At 36.8% G+C, this 24340-nt stretch overlaps 1 protein-coding gene across 1 annotated transcript in view; it reads left to right on the plus strand.

The window, feature by feature from the left end:
• Positions 1-24340, plus strand: part of LOC132139689 (sphingosine-1-phosphate transporter SPNS2-like) — a 70854-nt gene that overhangs the window by 25848 nt on the left and 20666 nt on the right. The window contains exons 3-5 of the mRNA XM_059548236.1: positions 15961-16097; positions 20371-20522; positions 23620-23686. Coding sequence (XP_059404219.1) covers positions 15961-16097; positions 20371-20522; positions 23620-23686 — 356 coding nt within the window. The remainder of the gene's footprint in view (positions 1-15960; positions 16098-20370; positions 20523-23619; positions 23687-24340) is intronic.

Consider the following 24340-nt stretch of genomic DNA (forward strand, 5'->3'; position numbering starts at 1 on the left):
TGGTCTACAGGTCAGTTTATTAGTCTTTAGTCATATGCAACCTAAAACCTGGACTGATTTTTAAACCTAAAAATGTTTGCGATAGTTTTGACAGAAATAATTCGAAATAAAATCATTTTCTCACAAAAATGTGCTTTCTTCGACAGTGCAAAATATGCCACCACAATGATCATGTGATCGGACTGGTTTCCAGATCATTGCTATGCAGTTGCTAAAGAACTTCAGAGTAGGGCCACACAATTTGGCTGGACAAAAATATGAATTGACTGTTTGTAAAAACTGTGATTGTGATCAGGTTTGCTGTGCTTATTTGTAGGGTTGAACAGTTTGGCAAAACATATTGTGATTATATATCAATATGACAAATAATACACTATTATACTACTAATAATAATTAAAATAAATAAAATAAATATTAGTCAAAATATGTTTTACAGTGCAACAGTAAAAGTACAATACTAATATTTATTAATTTTATTAAATTATTACAATTACAATTATTTAATTTTCATGATTTTATGTTGGCAAAAAAACACAGGGAACAATTAAAGCTTCTCTTTTATTGACCACAGTAGGTTTATGAATGTTTCTCATAGTAAGTTTGGGAAGATGGTTGGCGCATGTTGTGCACTAAGCCATATTGCTATTTTGACTTTACCTAGTTAATCATGTAGCCCTAGTTCAGATTTGTTGTTAATGTGTTGGCAAAACAGGCCCAAGTGAAAAAAGCTTCTATAAAAAAAAAAATTCTCTAATTTTTTAGTTTGCTAGGTGAAAAAGTCAATTTTCTTAGAAATGTAATAGCAAATGTGTCAAACAGATGCATGATTTGATGCATTATTCATTTTCGTAACACAAAGGCCGTGGGTTACAAACTTTAATACTGAAAGTTATGGGTTTTCGGTATGAGCAATAGTAGCTAATAATTATTTTCACAAATACATTGTAGAGATTCTAACTAGCTCTAAAGGTCAAGAAGTCAGTGCCTTCTGGTCAAAGATGGCAGCTCTTGTCTTTATGTGAGGTGTGTGTCTGCCATTGCCTCCTATCCCATCTGTCACTGCAGGAGTGAACACTGTTTTTGAATCCAGACACGACTCCGCTGAGTCCATGTCTTTGTCTAGCCACTCTGTCTGGGGCATGTGTTGTATATAGCTGCAGTCAGTCTGTGGCAAGTCAGCCTGTAAGTGAATGACCCACGGCCCAGGTGCACGACTACATCTACCCAGACAAAAAATGTGCTATATTGAGAAGAAGTTTCTGTGTGGATTGTGACCATCAGGATATTGGCTTACATAGCCATGAGCCATTAAAAGACATTATTTAAAAAGTGAGATGTCAACCACAGACACACTGGCCTCCTGTAGTACTGTACTTCCACTGTATGTTTACATAGCCACAATTGTTCCCTTCTCCGCTTTCATTTTAATGGTGGATCTTACAGTTTCTGATTTCTTCAGCCTAGACGGCGAGGAGCTACTGTATCTGTATTATCAGCTGTTCACACTTAGACCACAGCTGTACTATGATATCCCTCCTTTCTTCATCTCTCGGTATCATTTGGTTTCTCACAAGACATTTCTTTGTTGCTGTTTTTTCTGTACTGTCAATTTGACTGGGGTATAAAAAAATATTCATAAATGGATTCCACAGCTGGAAAGAAACAGCAGGAGACATGCCTGAATGAGACGGACGTAGACTAAGCGAGAGGGATGTAAATGAAAGAGGGAAAGCACAGCACCTGCTTATCAGTTCCACAGTCAATGGCACAGAGATGTAATGATCCACAGCCATGTCAATATGAAAACGGAGAGAAAAATAAAAACCAATTCTCTTTTTCAGCTTGGCTCTGACACTGGGTAATGAGCAATCGATACAGCAAATCCACATGCTATGAATAGATACGGAGGTCTTGCAGTTTGAATCAGCTTTAGAGCAGCCTGATTGGTGAATCTCACAAAGAAATGTCAAGGTCATATTTCAACTAACTAATCATTTTGACATGCATAATTTTATTGAGAATTAAGATAATTTTTCTTCACTATGTATTTATATATTTATATTTTTGTAAAACCTAATAAAATGTGTGTGTGCATAACACAAAAACTGGAAATTTTTAGACCATGTCTCAAAGGGAACAGGGGCTTCACTGATCCCCCTTAAACCCAACCCTGATCCTCAGCACTCTCTCGCAGAGCTTTATGCCAATCAAAACCCTGCAGCCAATCACATCAAGCATTAACCTCAAAGCCAGTGAGTGACCCGCCTCATATTAGATTCACAAAGGTGTCCTCTCTTTCATTTACACATTCATAGTCTGTTTGGACAGTTTCTCTCTCTGTATTATAGGAACGGAGCAAGCAAATAAAAAGACAAAATCATTAGACCCAATCATATCTGTCCTGAAGCTCTCTCACTGGGCAACACAACGAAGCATATTTGACAATGACCCAAAATGATATTAGAATTAGATTAGGCATTACACAAACCTTGAGTATTTTCTTGTATGATGAAGACATGCATAAATCAATAAAAGGCGAGAGTCTATTCTCTGTCCCCTGTGGACTGAACCACCCATCCACACACACACAATACAGCTCTGTTTCTCAAGGTCAAACAATTTATTACAGTACATTAAGGGGCCGTTTACACATCATCGTTTTCAGCCAAAAACAGGAAACTTTTTTTGCATCTTGCCTGTTCGTTTACATGACATATTTTTGAAAACGGGTTTTAAAGTGCAAGTTTTTGAAAATGCCACTGTTGTGTGTGATCCTTTTGATATATTATATGGGTGTGCGTGGACGTTTGTGTGCATTTACACTTACCAAAATGTGAGTAAATTTGTCACATTGGTTTAAACAGCTTTGGCAAGGACCTCAGTATAGACACACACATTCAAACACTCTGTCATTTGAACGCTGGCCTATCATTAGATGTACAGCTCTGGGCTGGAGAGGAAAACTCCACACCCACTTTAAAAAAGCCCATATCCCACGCTTCTCACACACCAGCTCCCAGCTATAACATAGAGTCTAACCAGCCGTAAGCAAGAAAATTACAGGATATTATCTTTTCTTGACTCAATTCTGGTTTCTAACCAATGCCAGTACTGTAAAAATACAGTTAAAGCTCAATTTCCCAAGTACGGCTGACTTCTATCTTAAATGTAGTGAAGGAATTTCAGTGTCAGAAAATATTTCCTGTACAGTATTGGGAAATACAGTAAATCAATCTAAACATGTTAATAAAAACGAATTACTATTAGTACTCTTATAAAATTCAATCAGGCAATCATACATTTCACAATTTAATATTTATATATGAATGTCAAGATTTCAGAAGTGTATATATTTATAATGCTTACACTACACTACACAGAAATAATATACAATTAAATTATGCTTATTTTAAATTTATTGTGCAGGCTAAAAATATAATAAGATTTTAATAATCTTTCAGTGCTCAAAACCATGATAATATGTAACGCTTCAAAACTGAGCTCACAAAGTGATTTTAAAAGTTTACGGCTTTTAAAACGTATGTGATCTAACAGGCACAAGCGAGTCTTTTAAAAACAGCAACAAACATAAAATATACAAATACACAAAATAAAGTCATTTTATGCAAATCCACAGCCTTTTTATCTACAGATCAAGCATTATAATGAGTATATAATATTGGAGAGAGTTTTACCATGCATCCTGCAGTAAATGGACGAGGTGCGCGCTATTTGAATACTGAATGGAGAATGATTGACAGCCGCAGAGGAGGGAAAACAAGGTTTCCGTATACTTTAATTTAATGATGTAAATAGTCTTCTGTCCATAACATTAAGCTATGGAATTGCTTCAGATGACTTTGAGAAATTATAATCAGACCCAAGTCACCCAAACTGATGTGAAAAAAATGGGAGATGCCGAAAAGCGCGATGTTTGCATCCCAGAATATGATTAAGTTCCTAAGTGTTTGGGTGCGCTGCACTAATTTACCCATGTAGAATGTTGCGTCACATTAGTTCCGCTTTTGGCGCTCGCGTGTAAAATCATATTACTTTTTTTTTCAGCACAGGGGTGGCCAGGGACATGTCTACAGAGGCACAGGCCTCCCTAGGCCTCCGTGTAGAACCGCCACTGTACCTGAATAAGATTAGTGATGCACCCAGTTTTACAGTTTGACAACATTTTCTTAGAGGGTGACAGTGGCTCAGCTATTTACACAATAAAAAGCTTTGGTGTTACAGGAAAAATGTGTGCAGATAATGCAAGAGGACGATAGAAAACATCATTCATTCATTCATTCATTCATTCATTCTAAAAAAACTGTCCTCACTGCTTCATACAATTCATTTTAGTAAAAGACTTTGTTCAGACAGTTCATTCTAAAAAAATCTGTCCAAAGAAACGATTTACTGCTTTATTTCAAGTCCTTGTATTACATTTTATATCTTTCTATATTAAAATAGGTAAATGTTGCTGTTCATCATCATTTTCATTACATAAATTTTAGTATTTATAGTTGTATTTGTTGCATTTAGTGGCAATTACTCTAATTGCATTTAGAGTCATGATGGTGAATGGATTTTAGTTAATTAGAAATAGAAAACAAATCTGTTTAAAATGAACTACATTACTTAAAATGTTTACTGGCTTCAAAATAGCTTCTCCAACACTGCTTTTTTTGCACCAAACTGATGAAAATTCTGAATATAAATCTTCATCTGGATTAAATTTTAAACCTCAAGTGGATGTTTATTCTATGTGTGGAAGGTTGTAAAAATGCAAATGTGTTTTTTCAAAGAAGTGTGTTTCTGTGCATAATGTATGCCTACACAACATGTCCACACACTCTCTCTGCTAACACTATTTAGCTGGAAAGTGTTGAGTTGACCTTCCTTTTCATCAGCAGTGCTCCTCTCCTCCCTCTCAGATCTGTTGAAAGGCACAAGTGCAGCTGAGAGCTAATAGTAAGTGGTGAAAAGCGTAACAACCTAACACCATTTACCACCACTTCCACATTGCGGGCTATACAATGGCAAGGGTTCACCCCAAAACCTTGGCAGTGCTGATCGTGGTGTTTTTTTTTTAAGATAAAAAAAATTGTCATTGCTATATTTTGGTAAACAACAAACAGTATGGTCTAATTCAAGTGGACTAACAACTTACACATAATAGGTCAAGAAACATATGCATGCTCACACACATAAATCAAACATACCCACCAAGACTACTGAAGCCTGAAGTAGTTTCTTTGAAATGGTTTGCAATGTAGTAAATGATAGGAATGCTGGTGATGTTCAGCTGGGAAAGCAGCCCTGTGTGTTTGTGTTGTGGCGAAAGCGTCAGCTAAGCCCTTCATTGAGGGGGAATTCTGACGGAGGTATGCATGAGCATGAAGGTTAAGTGAGAAAAATCCAAAGGTGGAGTCTCTGGGTAGACGCACAGATACATCTGTCATAAGCATGACAGCCACTTCTGTCTGGATGCCAAATGTGAATACAAAAATCTGACAAACACAACAGGAATAGCCTGTAAGCAGTTCACAATAAGTGTTTCCAAACTATTCACAACACCTGAAGTATCAACATGTATGAAAATATATATATATATATATATATATATATATATATATATATATATATATATATATATATATATATATATATTATGCTGACACAAGTTTAGGATAAATTAGCATTTCCATCAGATATATCAGTAGATACGTTAAACATCCTTGGATGCAAACTTGCATAATATGATGGAACTTTCTTAAAAACCTTCATAGAGGTTTAAAAGTGATGTATCAGGTTTTACTTTAAAATGTTACATAATTTTAAGAGGAACTGTTGTGGTTATTCCACACCAACTGATAACTGAAATATTTTTCATACTTTCATACTTTTGTTCTCTTCAGCAGTGGTATGCAACAGGTGTTTGTGTGATGTGAATATGTTTTTGGGTGTCAAGCTTAGTCACTGTGTTGTCAGTTGCAATAACATTTTGCACAATAGATATTGTTCCGAAGCAGATTTTGAAAGATTAGTGCCTTGCATAGTTTTATGATACATCATCATTTAGAGCATTGTTCAGAGCGTTTTGTCTTGAAATTGTTTAAGCAGGAAGGTTTCGCTTTACATTTTTTCCCCCTGCATTCTCATTGTTATTATGGAGAGTGGAAAGACATTACACTTCATTAATATCATTTTCGTCATCTGTATCCTAAACTAGACCTACCCAGTCATAACTCTAATTGATATACTGTTAGAGTACTAGCATTTTTATCTCTCTTTTTTTTCTCTCTCCCTTTTTTTTCTTGTAGCATTTTTGCTAATTACTAATTTGCCATTTTTGTATCTAAAAATGACCTGGGACAGGTCAGCCTCATTATCCCAGCACTTATCCAAAAACTGTTCCTGCTCTCCCTCCCACAAACCAACACAGACACACATTTTTGTTTCTAACCGCTTTCACATAAAAAGTACAGTTAGCATGGGCGTACAAAAAACAGCAATTCAAAATGATACTGCATGCTGTAAACCACATAAAAGTGCTTTTTGTTATTTTCCATTCAGTGCTTAATGTTATTCCCATTTTTCTGTCTGCAAACTTCCAGCTGTCTTATAGCACCGGGTTGGTGCATGTTCATAAACAAATCTGTAGCTTTGTGAATTCCACCTTAAAGTGAAACAAAACCTCTGAATGCTACGGCTTTGTGACATCTAACTGAATCAAAATCTGTTATTAAAGTGCCTCAGCTGTATAAAGTCCATTTACCCATGTTTTAAGGACTTCTCTAGTATTAAAGTCCACTTAGCTTAAGCACATTACTAATCTTTATGGAACATTCTTTCTCTGTGTATGAGGAAGTGGAGGGATGGATTGTGGGCAGCTAATTCATGGACAGGCTGTCCCTGAGCTAATGGCTAAGTAGTTGTCATCAGCCTTTTTTCTCACAGTTTTGAACAGAACAGAATAATAGTCACTTGAAATCTTTCCATCATCGCAGCTGTTTTCCTTCCTGCTAGCGCTAAACATTGACAGAAGTGTATGAGAAGTGATAGTAGATGGTGTATTTTTGCAGTGGCTAAACAGTTATTAAAGTTAGTGACCATTTCACTCCAGGGTTATGAGTATTAACTGTTAGTTCTGTTTTAAAGACAGGCCTATTGTCTACTTCTAGAGCAGCAGCTATGCTCTTCTCCCAGATGTGATGTATTACATTTCAGTGCTGTAATGCTGAGTTTCAGGACCATTTATCTTAACACACAGTAAATACTAGGTGACCTCTGTTTACTGTGTTATTATATCCTTTATAAAAAGCTGAGCTTTGAATCTCTTTGTTCAGCTTCCACTGTACTTTTATCTGTTTGTATTGGCTTGTTTCATTGTGCTGTCTTTTCACTTTCAAACAACTCAACATCCTCTCATATTCTGTTGAGACCTGTATAGATTGTGAACATACAATGAGAAAAGGCACATGCAGGTATTCAAACATCCACATGCACAAATATACACAGATGTCAGACAGTGTCCTGTTTAATGTCACTTCCGTTCAATATCAGAACACAAATTAAGACATTTTTGATGCATTCTGAGAGCTCTCTGACCCTTTAGACAGAATTTTAATTTTTGGGTGAACTATCCCTTTAATAGTACATTACCCAATATTTTCTAGGAAATCTGTTGTAAAATGACAACTAAAAATGCTTCAAATTAGACACTACCGTTGAAGATTTTGAGATTAGGTACGTTTTTTTTTTTTTTTTTAAAGAAATTAAAACTTTTATTCAGCAAGGATATGTTCAGTTGCTCAAAGGCGTCTGTTATGATGTTTCTAATGTAACACAATATTACTAATTAAAATAAATTAATGAGAAAAGTTTCTTAGCAAATTAGCATATTAGAATGATAAAGGATCACATGGCACTGAAGACTAGAGTAATGGTTGCTAAAAATTCAGCTTTGCCATCAGAAGAATAAATTACATTTGAAAATATAAAAATATTTATATCAAAATTGAAAACGGTTATTTTAAATTGAATTGATATTAACAAATATTTTCAAAATATGAGCATAAGAAACATCTTTCAAAAACATTTACATACGGACTCCAAACTCATGAACAGTATTTTATATCTCTTTGTAGTTGCATAAATTAATCATTTCACGACAGGGTTCAGGAACTTCAACGGTCAATAAAGATGGTAGCGAACTGCATTTTCTGGAATAAGTGTGACAAACTGAAAACTGCTGACTAAGAGTGGCCAGCTCATTTTCGTTAGAAATTCAGTACCTGCATACCTTCATGCACCTGACTCAGTCACTGTCCTGTGATAAATATAGAAAAACAAAACTCTAGTTCAATTGTAGAGAGAATGTACACTCCTTGTCTAAACTCTCCTAGATAATCTTTGAGTTCCTTCTTTACCAGGACACAGCCTTTTAACCATCTAAGGACTTGTTTTTCATCTCAAATATTTTACATTGATATTCCCATGACCATTACCTGAAATACCTAACACATCAGAACATCGATCAAATCAAGAAAGAATGTCACTAATGTCTTGGCAGGTGAAAGATCATCTTCACATGTCAAAGCACGACATACTGCACTTGTCATCATAGCACAAATAATTTAGTCTGAAACTGAATGAGAAGTAATAATGGTGTGACATATCCCAAAATGAAAAAACAAACAAACTGAAAGTTCTAAATATTGTAACCATCTCAAGTGAAGTGTCACTGTAAACACCCCAAACACTGCTGTACTTAACAGCTGGGCCCTTTTTCCCTTTTTCGTCTGTTTATATAGGTTGAACATCACATTTAAAGGCCAAGGTCTGTCTATTAGATTACCCTAAATGCCTGTCTATAAGATCATGAGATCAAGTAGTTATGAAAACATTTGCAAAGCTGGAGAGAGCCGATAAGAAAAGTATGATGATTTAGTATGATGAACACACTCCACTGGCTCAGTGAAGAGATTCCTTACAGAAGAACAGTAGGAGAACAGAGATAGTGTGTCCTCCAAGGTCAGATAATGGACTTGAATGTCTACTAAAGAGTTTAGTATCTTACATACGAAAACAAATAGGCCTACACTCACACAAAGACACACTGATAAGACATACATGAACAACTGTAAGCAGATAGTTAATAGTGAGAACTGGTCCTTAAAATAAAGTGTTACTCTGTCATGTCTCCTACAAACTATTTTTTAAAAGCAATTAATCAAGATCCTGTTGCTTTGTCTCTATAGATGCAATTTCACTTTATACACTCCTCATGTAATGCTGCATTCATGACACAAATGCCCTTTAATCGGGTGTCCCTGACACTTTCCAGCTCATTACGATGTAATGAGCTCAGCCTTCCCCTTATTAACTTGTTGTATAATGCTTTCCATCTCTATACCAGCAATTTGAATGCAAAAGGTTTTATAGCACTTTCAAAAATAATGTGTCCCTGACTACTTTGCTCTCAGAAAGTCCAAACTCTTTTTGTGCATTCCACCCTGAGGTGATGTTTTTGTCCTCTTGACTGATTCTGCTTAGACTATCTAATCAAAATTTTTTCTGTGACCAAACATCTACTCACACACCATCTGCAGTCCAAAAAAAAATGATTAGAGGAGAACAGAAATCATTATTGTCACACAGGTTCATGGCTGCGTATGTTTCTCCTTGACAGTGGGACAATGCTGCTTAAAGCGAGGGTAATTCTTGTAGACTGAGTCAGTAACAGGTATAGTTCTCTGTTGTCATAGTATCATGTCTCTAAGAAAGCTTTGGTCTTTGATCAAAGGAAGCATTAGTATCCTTCGATTCAGCCTACAAAGACACTCAAACTCATAATTAACTGAATAAGATTTAATATGATCTATTAAATTAAAAGGACCTGAAAATGACCATTGATTGATATTGATTTGAAAGGTGTATGTCTCATTATTTTCTGAGGCGACTCCTACACTTATTACATCACTCACTCCTACTTCGACTACGATTGAAGGCTGAGTCACGAAGTTGAGGTGTTTTTTGAACGCTGCGAATGAAAAATATCCAAGCAAATTAAATGCAGTGTGATGTCATTAGTTTAGTCATCCACAGCAATAGCCCACCACACATGACCCACTTCTGCCCGTTAAATCACACTCGCCCACACTGGCTCAAATCGCCATTGGCTGCTTGGGGAAGGCAGAGTAGGAGCTCTAGATGCTTCATTCATTTTGACACAGCCCAAATATGTGTTGTTTAGAATTGTAAAATTGCCTAATGATCCTATTACCAGCATAATGTTTCAAACCCAATGGCAATTCTTGGCCCCTCTACCAGGCCTGTTGTTTTTCTGTGATGTGATTTAAAGCGGTTAATTACACTATATAATTTGCATTGGGCTGTAATTTTCATAAGCAGACACAGGTTGAGTTTCTTCAGTTTACAGCAATTCACAGGTGGTGGAATGTAAACTGGCATCTCTGCTATTTCATTACAGAGTCCTGTTGTCAAGCTTTGGCCGCAAATTCAAAACTGAGATGTTTCAGGTGTGTGGCATCTCAGGCACTGTGGGAAAAATTTGGTTGTTCCTTTAGTCAGTAAACATTTAAAAGAATTAGCTTTTAGATCAGAGGTTTGGTATGTTGCTAACAATTAGACCTAAATAGTACATGAAGTATGTAGAATGCACTGAGAGTGTCATGAAGATACAGGAAGTGCAGACAGTTTCTTTAGAAATTCCACCTTACTGAACTATGAGAAGCACATTTATTTAAAATGTTTTTTTCTTGTTGAAAAACAGTTTCCAAAAAAATAAATATCATAATCAAATGAAATTTCAAAAGAACAGTATTTATTTGAAATTGATTTTAAAAGCCTGAACCGTCACATTTCATCAGTTTAATGTGCCCTTGCTGCCTAAAAGTATTTCTTTATAGAAAAGAAACTTTGATGATGATAACTTTCAGTTCAGTGTGTCAGATTGTGATTTAGTAACTTTGATGATGTCAGATTAAATCAATACAACTCCAGAAATTTGCCTTTTTAGAACAATTCTTTAAAAGAATCGGCTCAAATGAGTCATTTTTGTTCATGAACTGGGCTACTCTGTTCATGCCGTTTGATTTTGAATCACTAAAAAGAACCGAATCATTAGTTCATGAATTGGAATAGCAATGCAGGAAACACTGATATACAGTTGCAATATGCTTTGATCCTATAAAATCATATAGGGTAACAGTAAGAGTCATTTCAGATAATGTCAACTAATCTAAATGACTGTATTTAGTCGATTCTAAAATGATTTCTCATTTAAGAATCTTTTTTTTTTCACCAGCATTCATACCATTCTATAGGCAACTTTATACATGCAACATTTACCTTGATCTTCTGTGTCTACTATTAGTATAGTGTGCATCTCACATGATCGACTTGCCATAGACAAGTAGCTACACTAAATCCCTACAATGAATCATTGTGCCACAATCACTGAGACCATTTCTTCCGACTGAAAACATAATGCAAAGTTTGTGTGAAACCCAAAGAAATATTCCAGAAAAGGACTTTTCCATGGTCTCCAAGATGGTTTTCAATATGTGTGGTATATACAAATAACCTACTTTATATATTAAGCCAGTGCAGTTAGTCTCTCTCGCTCCTGTTGCTAAAAACACAGCATGGAATACAACAAACCCATTGTGAGGCTAACTATAGCACTGGAATATAAAATTGAAGAACTAATGGGGTCTTGCATGACAAAGACCATATATAAAGGGTCACGACACTCTGACAGACGGGTTAAAGAAAGAAAGTAAGGAAGGGGTGAATGTGCAGTGTTTGTCATTCTCTGTCAGAACTGGGATGGGATGTAATCCATCATTATATCATCTTTCATCCCTCAGGGAAAAAAATGAGGAGGATAACAGAGGAGTGTAAGCAGGGCTGGATGTACGCTTAGGCATATAGGCACGTGCCTATGCTCGCTTCTCCCGGGGGAGGGGGGGGGGGGTCAAACAGATATATGTAGAGATATATAATATTTTGTTATACTATGGACTATCTACAACAATAAAAGAACCAAAACCTCAGAAGACATTGAGCAAATAAATACAACAAACAATAAGGTAAAAAATTACAAACTATTTCCACGTCTTCCACCTTTTTATGTACGGAAATCAGGCTTTCTCTGGTTTTCTCTCACAGATTCACACATACGCACTAGCGCACACACGCTGACAGAAACTTGTCGTCAGCGCAGCCCCGCAAATTTATCAATAAAGTAGGTTCGCAGCTGAAAAGCTACATGACATTTCTTAGTAGGGAGATTCTTGAAGCAGTTTAACTTAAAGATTCACTATTAGTAGACACTGCTGCTGAACACTGCTGAGAGACGCATAGACGCAAGTATTCTAAAATCTCTCTCTCTTTCTCTAATAACTGCGTTAGACTGCATTAATAACTGCTTTAGCCTGCATATCAATGGCTCAAGCCTCTGTTATTAGCTCTAAAATGACATTTTGAAATTTGCAATGGAAGGTTTGGGATGAGGTGTGGAAAAAAATAGTTTAGCACATTTCAGGATGGAAACATGTCAAATGTCTTGAAACAAATAATCTGAACAATGTCTTGATGTGTGGTTTTGACTCCTGGCCATTTAATTAGAGAAATAACTCCCGAAGTGGTATGGCGTGTCTATTAATTGAATGGTCTTGACTCTTTCTGACTTCTCAAACAAATTAAGAGCTACATTTTCATTGAATAAATACAAGCGCATATTGCGATAGAAAACTCTGTAACATTTCCACTGGTTAAGAAATATATTTGTATGCTTGGGAGGTAATATTAGGCCTATTATATTAATAGGGAAGGGGGGCCAAAAATTTGTTTTGCCTATGTCATGAAAAGAGGTAAACCCGGCCCTGAGTGTGCGTGCGTGCACCTACCCGGGAGCTTTTCTGACAGTTTCAAGACAGCATGAATTTTAAATAGAAGGCAAATAGCGGTGAATGACAGAGGAACATTGCACTCTAAATGAGAAGGAATCCAGAATGACATTTACAGGCAGTGAATCAGTCGCCTGAAACACATTACACAGTTGCTCATGTTTTCTTAATAAATCCCCTCAGAAAAACACCATTGGAGGTCACATAAAGCAGTCAGAAAGTTCCCACATTAGTGACCTGGAAGGACAGGTGAGGTGTGTGACATGCCTCAAGCCTTCTCAGAAATACCATCATGAGGAGGTATGTTCAAGAGCTTCAGGGGAATAACTTCAGGCCAGAGCAACTTGCAGAGGGCAAACTACAGGGAAAACCATGTACCATGTCATTTCTTCCTCAATAAAAATGTTTAACAAAAAGAGTTTAATAGTAATTAAATTATTTTGGTGAAGTAATTAAATTACATATAAATAAATAAATGCTATAAAATGAATGATAGTAATCCTTTTAAAAAATGTTATGAAGGCAAGCAGCTGATTGGAATAATGGTCAATACAGTATACAGGTCATTGGTCAAGTAAAGAAAAAAATATTTGCTGCTGAACTGTGAGGATCAAAATTAAGCATTCTATTGACCTGCATAAGAGCTTTAATATAGATTATTTCAGCATGAAGATCATTTTTGCTTTATTTGTGGCTGGAACAGACCATGCAGCCCTTTTTAATGAGCTAAAGCATACAAGAGAAAAGCTTAAAGTGCGTGCTTGCTCTATTAGCTTGTCTACTTTGTTTCTCATTTGTAAATTCCTCTGAATCGGCATCTGCTAGATGGCAAAATGTAAATGTAAATGTCTAGTCTTTGTCACTCTGTCAGGAATCTGTCCTTAACATGAAAGTCAAGCCACATCCTGATCTGTCTAACATGCTAATTTAGAGAGAAGACTTCATCAGGGAAAGCTATAATAATGAATATTTCAGGAGTCGTTCACTTGAACACATGTTGTGTGTTTGGTGCCGGTCCGTATGTTCACTCTCTCTGGATACTGTGTGTCTCTGTCTCACAGTCACACACATAGAGACAGGTGTGTAATTGATGTGCAGTGCTATATGATGTGATGAACACAGACAAGAAGTGTGGTCATTAATAGAGGACATGGCTCAGACAGCTCAGGGGAATGGGAGGAGATCAACATCTCAGAAAGAGGGAGAGGTCTTGATTGCTTTAGTTGAGGTCTGCTTAAATGCCTAAAGGTATTCAGCCTCTTCATTCAGTATATCATACAGTATGTGGAAATTTACCCTCTGATTAAATGCACATTATAGACATTCATTTCAATGTGTGCTTCTTTCTTTCTTTCTTTCTTCAGGAATAAGTTATTCAAATTAGTCTAATAGAAAGTCTATTAGTCAAATAGAAAACTTTTTTTTTTTTAATCTTACTGGCCCCAAACTTTTTGTGAGGTAGCAACAATTCAAGTAGTTGATATACTGTAAGACTGTTGATGTGTTGCACTTAGTGACAGAGAAATGACATGCAAACCGTTTCATTACGAGACTTTTTGCTTGTCATAAAACAACAAAGTTCTACTTTGATCCTTCTGTGTCTTCAGTTTTGAGCAAAAATTTTGCACAACAGCACCAGTTTCACTATCATCTCATTTCACAGCACCCTCTTTATCAAATCAGACCTGCCTGGAAGGGAACTACTCCTTTAACTCACTTTTATTGTTGAGTAAATCTTATTCATTTTTGGAATGATTTTCAAAGGCAGCCTAATTACGATCACTAAGTGAGAGAACTAGCAGATTATGTAGCATAGTGCTGCTGTAATTTGTACAGAATGGAGTATGTGGAGAGATTGCTGATTTCCCTGCAGACTCGGTGTGGGCTCCGTGCCTGTTTCTAGAGTGGATATACTCAAGCTGGGTCGGGTTTGGCTTGAACAATCAGCCAAGGATAACACAGGGCAATGTTTCTGGTGGCTTTAGCAAATTCAGCCTTCCGCAGAAATTGGGAGTTATTAAATATCCAAACATAGCCATTGATCAAAGGTGGAGGATGACTGAAACTTCAGACTTTTTAGCCTTGTGTGTCATGTATGCAAACTCATTACTAAAGCATTTCAGATGTAACTTCCTTCAAAACCAGCTGGAGTTGTCACATCAGCAGCTGCAGGATTTAGAATGTTTTATGGTATCTGGGCATTTTTACAGGAATTCTTTATATTACTGCAACTGAAGATGCAATTTTCAACTCTTAATAAAGTACGTTCTAAGTATGTAGGTGACTTACTGTGCATCATTCAGTTATCTGAACATAGAAACAGACGCAGTGGGGGGAACTGTATAAAGAAATATAGAAATGGTCAAAATATTTTACAGAACCATAAAACAGAAATATATATTTTTTTAAAATACAAAATTAAAGTAAAAACTGAACAAAAGAAATGTAAAAAATAAATATATAGAAATGATCAAAATACGAAACAAATTAAACAAATACATTTTTAAAAATGCAATAAAATGAATTTAGAAATTAAAAACTATATATATATATATATATATATATATATATATATATACAGAGAGAGAGAAAAAAGAGAAAAATTTAAAGATGCATGTGGCATCTTAATCCATGATGTGAATTCTGACACCTTTAAGCAAATGTACCGTCATGGAAAACTGCTTGGTTAAAGCACTCTTGTGATAAGAACAGTCTTGTGAGAAGGTTTTGTCTGCACATTGGTTAACGTGCAGTCATACATAGGGGGACTGTGGGTAGGAAGTGAATTAGGGAAACTGAAAGGGAATCTTAAAGCTTAAAGCTTCCTCTTCGTTTTAAAGAATAAGGATGTGAATTCATAAGTTTGCATGGATACATGAATCAGTATTTAACTTCCATCTGCAAGAGTGGACTTTTTTTGTTTTTTAAGAACTGACCATGTCATTTTGATCCTGACTACACATAAATGCTACCAAGCATGAGATAAATGTGAAAGTTAAATGTATCTTTTTCTGTTTTTCTTTCCAGTCTTCATCTGCAGTTTCATGGTGGCAGCACCCATTTTTGGTTACCTGGGGGACCGCTTCAACAGAAAGATCATTCTGAGCTGTGGAATCTTCTTCTGGTCCTTTGTGACGCTGCTAAGCTCCTTTATTACCAAAGATGTAAGTGCCATACTCTCTTTCCCCTTTACAAGCAGCAGCCTAAACCTTGCTCAGAACCAATCATGTCATGAATATCCCTTTAGGGGAATTTTAAAAATATAAATGTAGTTTGTTTTTGCTCAGAAAGAATTAGGTTTGTTCTTGCAGTAATAGTTGTCTATTATTAGAAGCAGAACAGCAACCCAGCCAAGCAGTAGCATCTCTTGAGCTCATTCAGTTTCTGGCTCATTTGAGAGCACTTAGAAACTACACTACTGTCATTCAGCATAGCAGGGCCCATTTTACATATAATAAAAAAAAACTCAGTGTACTTTATTATTTAGATGTCTCTCGCTTTTGTTCTCTCTGGCTCACCCGTTGCTTTTTTTTTTTTCTTTTGCTAAGATGAAATGATTAAATGACATGCTCACTTAGCATAACACTAGGCCTGTCTCAGAAGACCTCTTGGTACAGCTCTACTGCTGTTCGTCATCTTATTTGTCTTCTCTCTATATCTTACTCTGTTTTATCCAGTCCCTCATCATTAAGAGTCACAAAAGGCACTAAAACTACAAAAATAAAAAAAAGCATTTGTTGCCACTGGTATTTAAAACTAACAAGTTGAACCATCTACCCTGTGAAAATTCAAATCAATCAGAAGTCAAACATACTCATTTTGACTTAAAAGCCTTATTCACAAAACCAAGGCCTAGTTGTCTGCTGCAGTTAACATTGCTCTCTACATAATTATGTTTTATGTTTTATTTCTTATTTTTATTTTTTTGGTCATGCAGACTTTGGTCATTAATCATTAATAAATCTTTTTCAATTATTTATAATTATTAATTTCCTTGACATTATATTAATCATTTATTTTGGCTTTAGTACTATAAAGTGACGACATCAATGCCAATAAATACATTTTTCGACAAAATGTATATTTATAATATCATGGACAGTATAAATGGAAGTTATGATATTTACTTTAGTCATTATAGTTACAGATTATATCATAAGAATAGAAAAGCTGTTTGACATGCAGGCAGTATTTAAACAGCTTCTTTAAAATTTGCATGAACAGGATGATTCATGAGTCATAAACCTATGCTGAGAGAAAGTAAGACAACATAAAAGACAATCTGAGAACGGCAGGCAAAAAAAAAAAAAAACACAAAAAAAAAAAAAACAACAACATGAAAATTACACTGATGCTTGTTGTCTAGAACCCCTCACAGACCATCTCAATCAAAATGTATGTGTGCGTGTGGGGCCAGACTCCAGGGAGGTTATTGCTACAGAGATAGAGAGCAGCAGCTAATTAAGAGGCCATGTTAACAAGAGGAAGAGTGCAAAATGACAACGGAGGAATGTTCCTTTTGGCTACGATAAGAGATAGTGATATCTTGTGACATAGTGTGTATTTGTGTGCGGATCATGGCAGCCAAACGTCACGTAGGGGGGTTAAATGCACTAATCCCCTCAATCTGCAATACTGAGTCGATACTGACAGGACAAGCCACTCTGCATCAAAGTCACATGATCCTCCAGGACCGCACACGCATGCACATATTCATACATGAGTGCGGAGACTGCAGATATCCCTTTATCTGTCAATCATCCGACCCACAGAAGTGAGCTGTTATATAACGTTCTCCACCAAGAGAAATCTGCAGACCACCAAGACAAATCTCATATTTACACAGAGAACTTGATGTTCGGCTTCTTTTAATGAGATTTTGAATGTTGAATGTTAAACATTAAAATCATGATCCTAAAAACAGAAGCAAGGAATATGAAGTGGCAAATGAAAGGGAGACTTTAGGATGTCTGATTCCCATGACCATATTTAACATCGTGTCGCTTTTGTCAGATGACAAGGAAACAAAACATCAGGGGGTGTCAGTGGTGGTTAGATATGCACATATTCATGCAGAATGTATTTGAAAGCTCATGTTTATGTATATGATTTTGAGGGATGAGGGAAGCCAGACGTGTACAGTCAATCCTACAGTACTGCAGCCTCACAGAATGGTTGTGGTCTGGAACAAAGGCAATGAGGCAGATGTGTTAACTCTGTTGTTCAACCTTGGGGTTTCAACCACTCAACCACAAGCTCAAATATAAACTTAAGTGAGTGTGAAAAAAAATCTAATCGAATACTTACAAAGAAAGTAATACCTAAATACATACAATTACATCTATATAAATTCTGTCAAGACAAAAAAAAAAAAAATTCTAATACTTTGTAAGTATAAATTATCATTTTGTATTTACACATTTTAAATATATATATATATATATATATATATATAGTAATGTGCAAGTCTTAGACCACTAGTATTTTCACCAACAAAAAATGTTTTATTTGCTGTAATGTGTCAGTAGTAAATATCAGTTTGTTTGCATTTCCAAACATTATATTTTGCCATTAAATGTAATAATCCAGTGAGATTTTTGTTTGCACACACACACACACACACACACACACACACACACACACACACACACACACACACACACACACACACACACACACACACTTATATAGACAACCAGCTTCAAGTTCCTCCCATATATGTGTATGTTCAGCAAATGACAGCCCAAACATAAAAAAACAAACAACCAGTCATCCACTCTCCCTCTTCGCCATTCCCTCTATTCTGTTATTTCCTCACAGCACTTCTGTCAATAAACAACTAGCACATAGCTTTTGTCATTTTTGAGCATAGTCATGAAAAGCAGGAAAGGAGCCGAAAGAGAGAGAGAGAGAGAGTGAGAGGGAGGGATAGAGAAATCCTCTTTTAGTGCCAGAGGATAACCCAGCTTGCTGCAGTCTCTCTTTTCTGATTCCTGTCACGTACACTAAAGAAATTCCCCAGCTGAGAATTATGTAACATTCAACAACAAGTAAAGTTGTTGTTTTTGTTTTGGCTGTATGTCGTGGAGCTGCTGTCACACCAAAGACTGTCAGGTGAAAAAGAATAAAGGATGAAAAGCAGGAATGGGGAGTGAGGGAATCCCAGTAATGAAAAGTGACCATTGAATAGCTGAAGGACATGAGGAATGCAGCCTCTGTTTTGAAAGCATGGGATGAATTAAACGTAAATTCATTCATTTAGCAGACGTGTTTATCCAGTTTGAATTACAAATGAGAATTCTAAATGCGGAAGCCAGTAACAATTGCAATACACTGTTACAAAAATCTATTTCAAATAAATGCTGTTCTTTTGAACTTTCTATACATCAAATAATCCTAAAAAAAACACAATGAGAACTGTTTCTTGAGCATCAAATCTGCATATTAGAATGATTTCCAAAGGTTCATGTGACACTGAAGACTAAATTAATAGCTGCTGCAGCTCAGGAAAAAATACATTTTAAACCATTTTAAAATTGTAAGAACATTTCACAATATGACTGTGATCAAATAAACGCTGCCTTGGTGAAAGGACTATATAGCTATATGTGCACAAGCACACACAAACATCTCATTAGTATTTACAGGAAGCTTGTTAGTACACAAAAGCCTGACACAACAGCATCTTGTTGGTCAGGTGGCTTTTTGAGCCCCCTCAGGAGATATCACACATCAAAGTCAGCTATGGCAGATCTATATGTGTGTGTGTGTGTGTGTGTGCTATACATGTGCATCTTATCATAATGGGATGACCTGGTGTCTCTAGAGGGTTTCCATGTTCTCCTTACATTTTGTTTCACTCCATCAGTGTTGGGAGTGGCTGGACTCCCCACTGCTGTCAGACTGAGACCACCAGTGACATTCTACAAATGAGATATTATGAAGGAGAGTGAGAAAAAGAGGTCAGCACGTAAAAAGAAATGGACTGTGAGCACAAGCAACAGAGAAATCTATAAGTAGTCTCCTCAGTTGGGCGACTGCCAGGATGACCCAAATTCTCCTCAGCAGTATGGATGTCCATTACACACGCATGGTTAAACGTCTACACACGAACAACTATATATACAATGAGTCTAGGCCATTTCAGGGAAGGGTGGTTTCTTAGTCTGGCTTCCTTTCTCGCTGATAGAGGTCAGAGGACAACAGCCACATGTTCCCACTGTTTCAGAAATCTAGGACACTGCTCTTTGGCCATTAATACATGCTCAGGTTTGATAAGAAATGTTGAACATCTAAAAAAGCCACACAAACTTGAACACACTCTCAATAGCTAAAACAGCTAAAAGGAAAACTATTGTTATGAGGCAGTTGCCAGTTGAATAGAATGTAAAAGATATCCCTTGAACTCTTCTAATCATATGACCTTTTCTTTTGCAGTATTATTGGTTGTTAGTGCTGTCCAGATGCTTGGTGGGTATTGGAGAATCAAGCTACTCATCCATCTCTCCAACCATCATTGGAGATATGTTCACAAATAACAAAAGGACCATGATGCTCTCAGTCTTCTACTTGGCCATCCCACTAGGAAGGTGAGAAACTGATATTAATGATTGCAATAACACTGTATTTTCTTTCAGTTACTGTCTGGTTGACAACCAATGCACATCTATTGAAGTATAAAATGGCTAAAATGACCCATTTGTCATTTTCACAAGCTATTTTTAACAATAAACAAGCAGTGAATTATGAGATCTCTAAAAAAAACTTATTAGAATAAATGCCACATTTAGCTGTAGTGAAAAAAAACACAATAATGATAGGATGTCAGGTTAGGTGAACTGAAGCTGAAGGGAATAGCTTCTGACAGCCAGATACCATATCAACTCAGTAAAGGTCAGTTGTGGAGAATTGGTCACCACCTCAGACGGGCCAAATAGACAATGATATTCTAAATCTGCTGCTGCTGTGAAAGACTTTAAGCTCACATATAACGCTCTCTTAACACAGGCCGTGGCATTTTCTTTTGTTCACTGAGCTGGAAAAATACTCAGTTCACTGAGAAAAGGGGAAAAATAAAAAGGAAAAAAAAATTCATGATTGTATGTGTGCAGCATTTTTAACTGTATTACATTCACATACAGTACGCCATCTTGCAGCTCAACTGTTCATCTAATGGAGAAGACAAACAACAACACTTGTTTCATAAAAAATTGTTGGAGAGAGAAAAATGCATGGCTGTTCCCACACTGAACTTATTAAATGAAATATCTGAACACAGCAGCTGTCGCCAAAAGACCTGTTCTGAGAGCTAGTAATAGTATCGATGAGAGATTGAACGCAGTTAGAGGAAAGGATAGGATGGAAAAATAGCTGTCCCCGGAGAGTTGAGGTATTTGCAGGCTAACTGGGTTCTGCCATAATAAAGCGATCAACAGTACGAATAATAAGAGGTGAAAGACTAGAATTCTACAGTGTGCCGCCTCACTTCCTGTCTAGAGCCATGTTTATCTGCACTCAGGTTGTTACTGTTGCCAGGAAGTGACTTCAGCCACATGAATGTTTAGCAGGAAATTGTCCTCTTATGGACATGGAAAACATTTTTCAGAGTAATACTGACAACTTGTGTACAGAAATGTATAGACATATAAAAATGGTAGGACCAAATCACAAATGCTTTGATCCAAAACCACTCATGTTACAAGTGGTCATATTCAATAAATAAACAGTTAAGTTTAGAGCGTTAATACATTTTAAGTAAGGTGTTCTTGACATTGAAAGGCTCATGTTGAGAGCCATATATGTATTAGCTGATAAGCTCCAATTGTTTGATGGGTCAGGTCGGTCCATCATTTGGATATTCCAGGGGCAGTCAAAGATAAACAATGTGGTGTACCTACTGAGCGACAGCCTGGCACGAGCGTCTGGGAACACAGGAAGTGGGTATGAGGATAAATGCTGGGAGGGACACTCCAAACTTAAACAGAAGGATTCAAATGCTACACTTATGCCCGAGCCTGATTCGCAATAAAAGTGACTGCTGTTCCAAAACACTGTTAGTGTTGTGAAAGGTTATTACAATTTAAATTAAACTGTTTTCTATTTCAGTTGTTTTAAAATGTAATTTATTCCTGTGACACAAAGTTGAATTTTCAGCAGCCATTACTTCAGCCTTCAGTGTCACATGATCCTTCAGAAATCATTCTAACATCTGACCGCAAGCTTTTGAACAGTAGTGTATGTTATTAATCAATACTGTGTGTGTCTTTGTCACACTATGGCCACAGTGAGTTCACACAGCTTGAGTGCTGCTGTCATTAAAACAAAGACTTGAAAGCAAAGCAGTGTTCTGAAATCAATTCTAATCTGAGTTTATTCATGATAATATACTACAAAAGATAAATTCAGCTTGTACCTCTTGTTTCTTTGGTTCCACACACCTTCACTAGTGCACTAGTGACAACATTCTTATAAAACCTTAAAATAGCAAAAACTTTTCATTTCCTTTTGCTTCTTATACAGCAGTGTGAGAGGGTTGGTAACAGATGTAAAAACAAAGGATGGAGACAGACAGACAGAGAGAGTGAGAATGGATATAACAATGAATCTGATGCAGAGAATTTGGTGGAATACTGTGGAAATGAAATTTGAGACCTGATGGAAAAAATAACAGCGAGACGCACAATAAACTTTTTTTTACACATACTATGACCAAGAGGAGAAAACAATTCATACAATGCCTGATGACAGGCGACTCAGTCAAATAACATCAATGACAGTCTCAAACCAGATAATCTGCATACACAGAGTATACAGAGAGAAGTGTTCACATGTGCTTCATCCACACCGAGATCATAACAGGAAAATTATGAACTTTGTCAGACTGTAAACAGGATGTAGAGCTGAGAGAGTTTGGTCTACGTCTGAAGAGATATGACTCCTCAGATACCAACAGAGTTGAAATGATCCCACCTTGAGTGGCCGTCTTCCTCTTTTCCTTAAATCACTCTCTGTCAGGCAGTCTCGCCTCAGAAGGACTAAAAGACACGAGACACATGCACTCTGTAGCCATATCCTACAACTTCAGACAGGGATTCTCAGAATTAGGTCATGCAAACGTTTGATGTTAGAATTTTAACCACAGTCTCCAAATCCATCCAAAAACCCAAGCGACACAGTGTGGGAAGCTGGCGTCTCTCCCCAGTCATCTCTCTTTCTCTTTCCCTCAGAGCAGATCTGTCATTGTAAGCCCCTAAGTAATGTTGTAAGTAATGTTAAGTGGTTGACTCTCTTACATAGCCAGAGGTGATGTTCAGTGTAAAGCCATTATCAGTGGCATTAGTATGCATGCTGAGTTCAGCCAGCATGAAAGTTTTAGGGTACATGACACAACTTTGGGAGGGAAAGACCAAGTGAAGGAGGCAGGCACATAGCAAAACAGCTTTTTTAAAAAACCTAAGTTGGTCAAATAGTCTGGTGTGCTGGTTTTGAGGGGTTTGGGGCACTTGTCAACTACATTAAAATAAAAAAAAATAAAAACAGAAGTTAAAACTTTATTAAAACGCAAAACTAAAATAACCCTGGCTTTTACCAGCTATGCCCAGCAAACCAAATGGAGAGTGGATGTTTATTCCTAGAATATGATATATTTGCTTGTGTATAATGACATGTTTTGCTCTCTCTCCGCAGCGGTCTGGGCTACATCCTGGGTTCCATCGCTAAAGACGCTGGAGGGCATTGGTACTGGGCGCTGAGGGTAAGAGCTGTTGAAATGTCTCAGTTATGTTGTATCAATGTTTTTGAGGAAGCATGCAGAGCCTCAACAAATACACACAATTTCCTTTCGTTCAGGTCAAAAATATCCCTAAAACCCATGGCAGAGGTGAATCCCAAAATACCTTTGGCCTGTCTCTTGAAAAAAGAAACATAACATTCCTGCCCCCTTTGAAGCCTGTGCAATTGGCACTGACAACCCAGCTAGATTAAGTGCATTAATTTAGCATTACCTCCAGCTCTCTCAGGTCCCGCGCATACACGCTATCCGTGAGTAATGCAAGAAGAAAGTTTTCCCAGTTCTCACTGCGGTCTTTGTGCTGCAGAGGCCCAGGAGAAGAGGGGGCTCACTTACACAGACCCTTTTGTTGTGGGATATTCCTCAGTAGCCTTGATGTATCACAGCACTAACCAAAAGAGATGAGCTGAGGACCTTTTAATGCAGCTAAAATTACTAATTTATGAAATGATTGAGTGAGAGGAAGAGCTGTGGCCTGTAACTTTTTGGGCAGTAAAAGAGAGCGAGAGCAAAAACAACTTTTCAGAGAAAGTGAGAAGGCTCCGAGTTGCTTTAGATTCTTTCATCCTTCACTAGCTCAGTGCTGTTTTAAAACAGGCTGCTTCACTTGTTCAGTTT

The sequence above is a fragment of the Carassius carassius genome, chromosome 4 (assembly GCF_963082965.1).
Source record: "Carassius carassius chromosome 4, fCarCar2.1, whole genome shotgun sequence".
Classification (NCBI taxonomy): domain Eukaryota; kingdom Metazoa; phylum Chordata; class Actinopteri; order Cypriniformes; family Cyprinidae; genus Carassius; species Carassius carassius.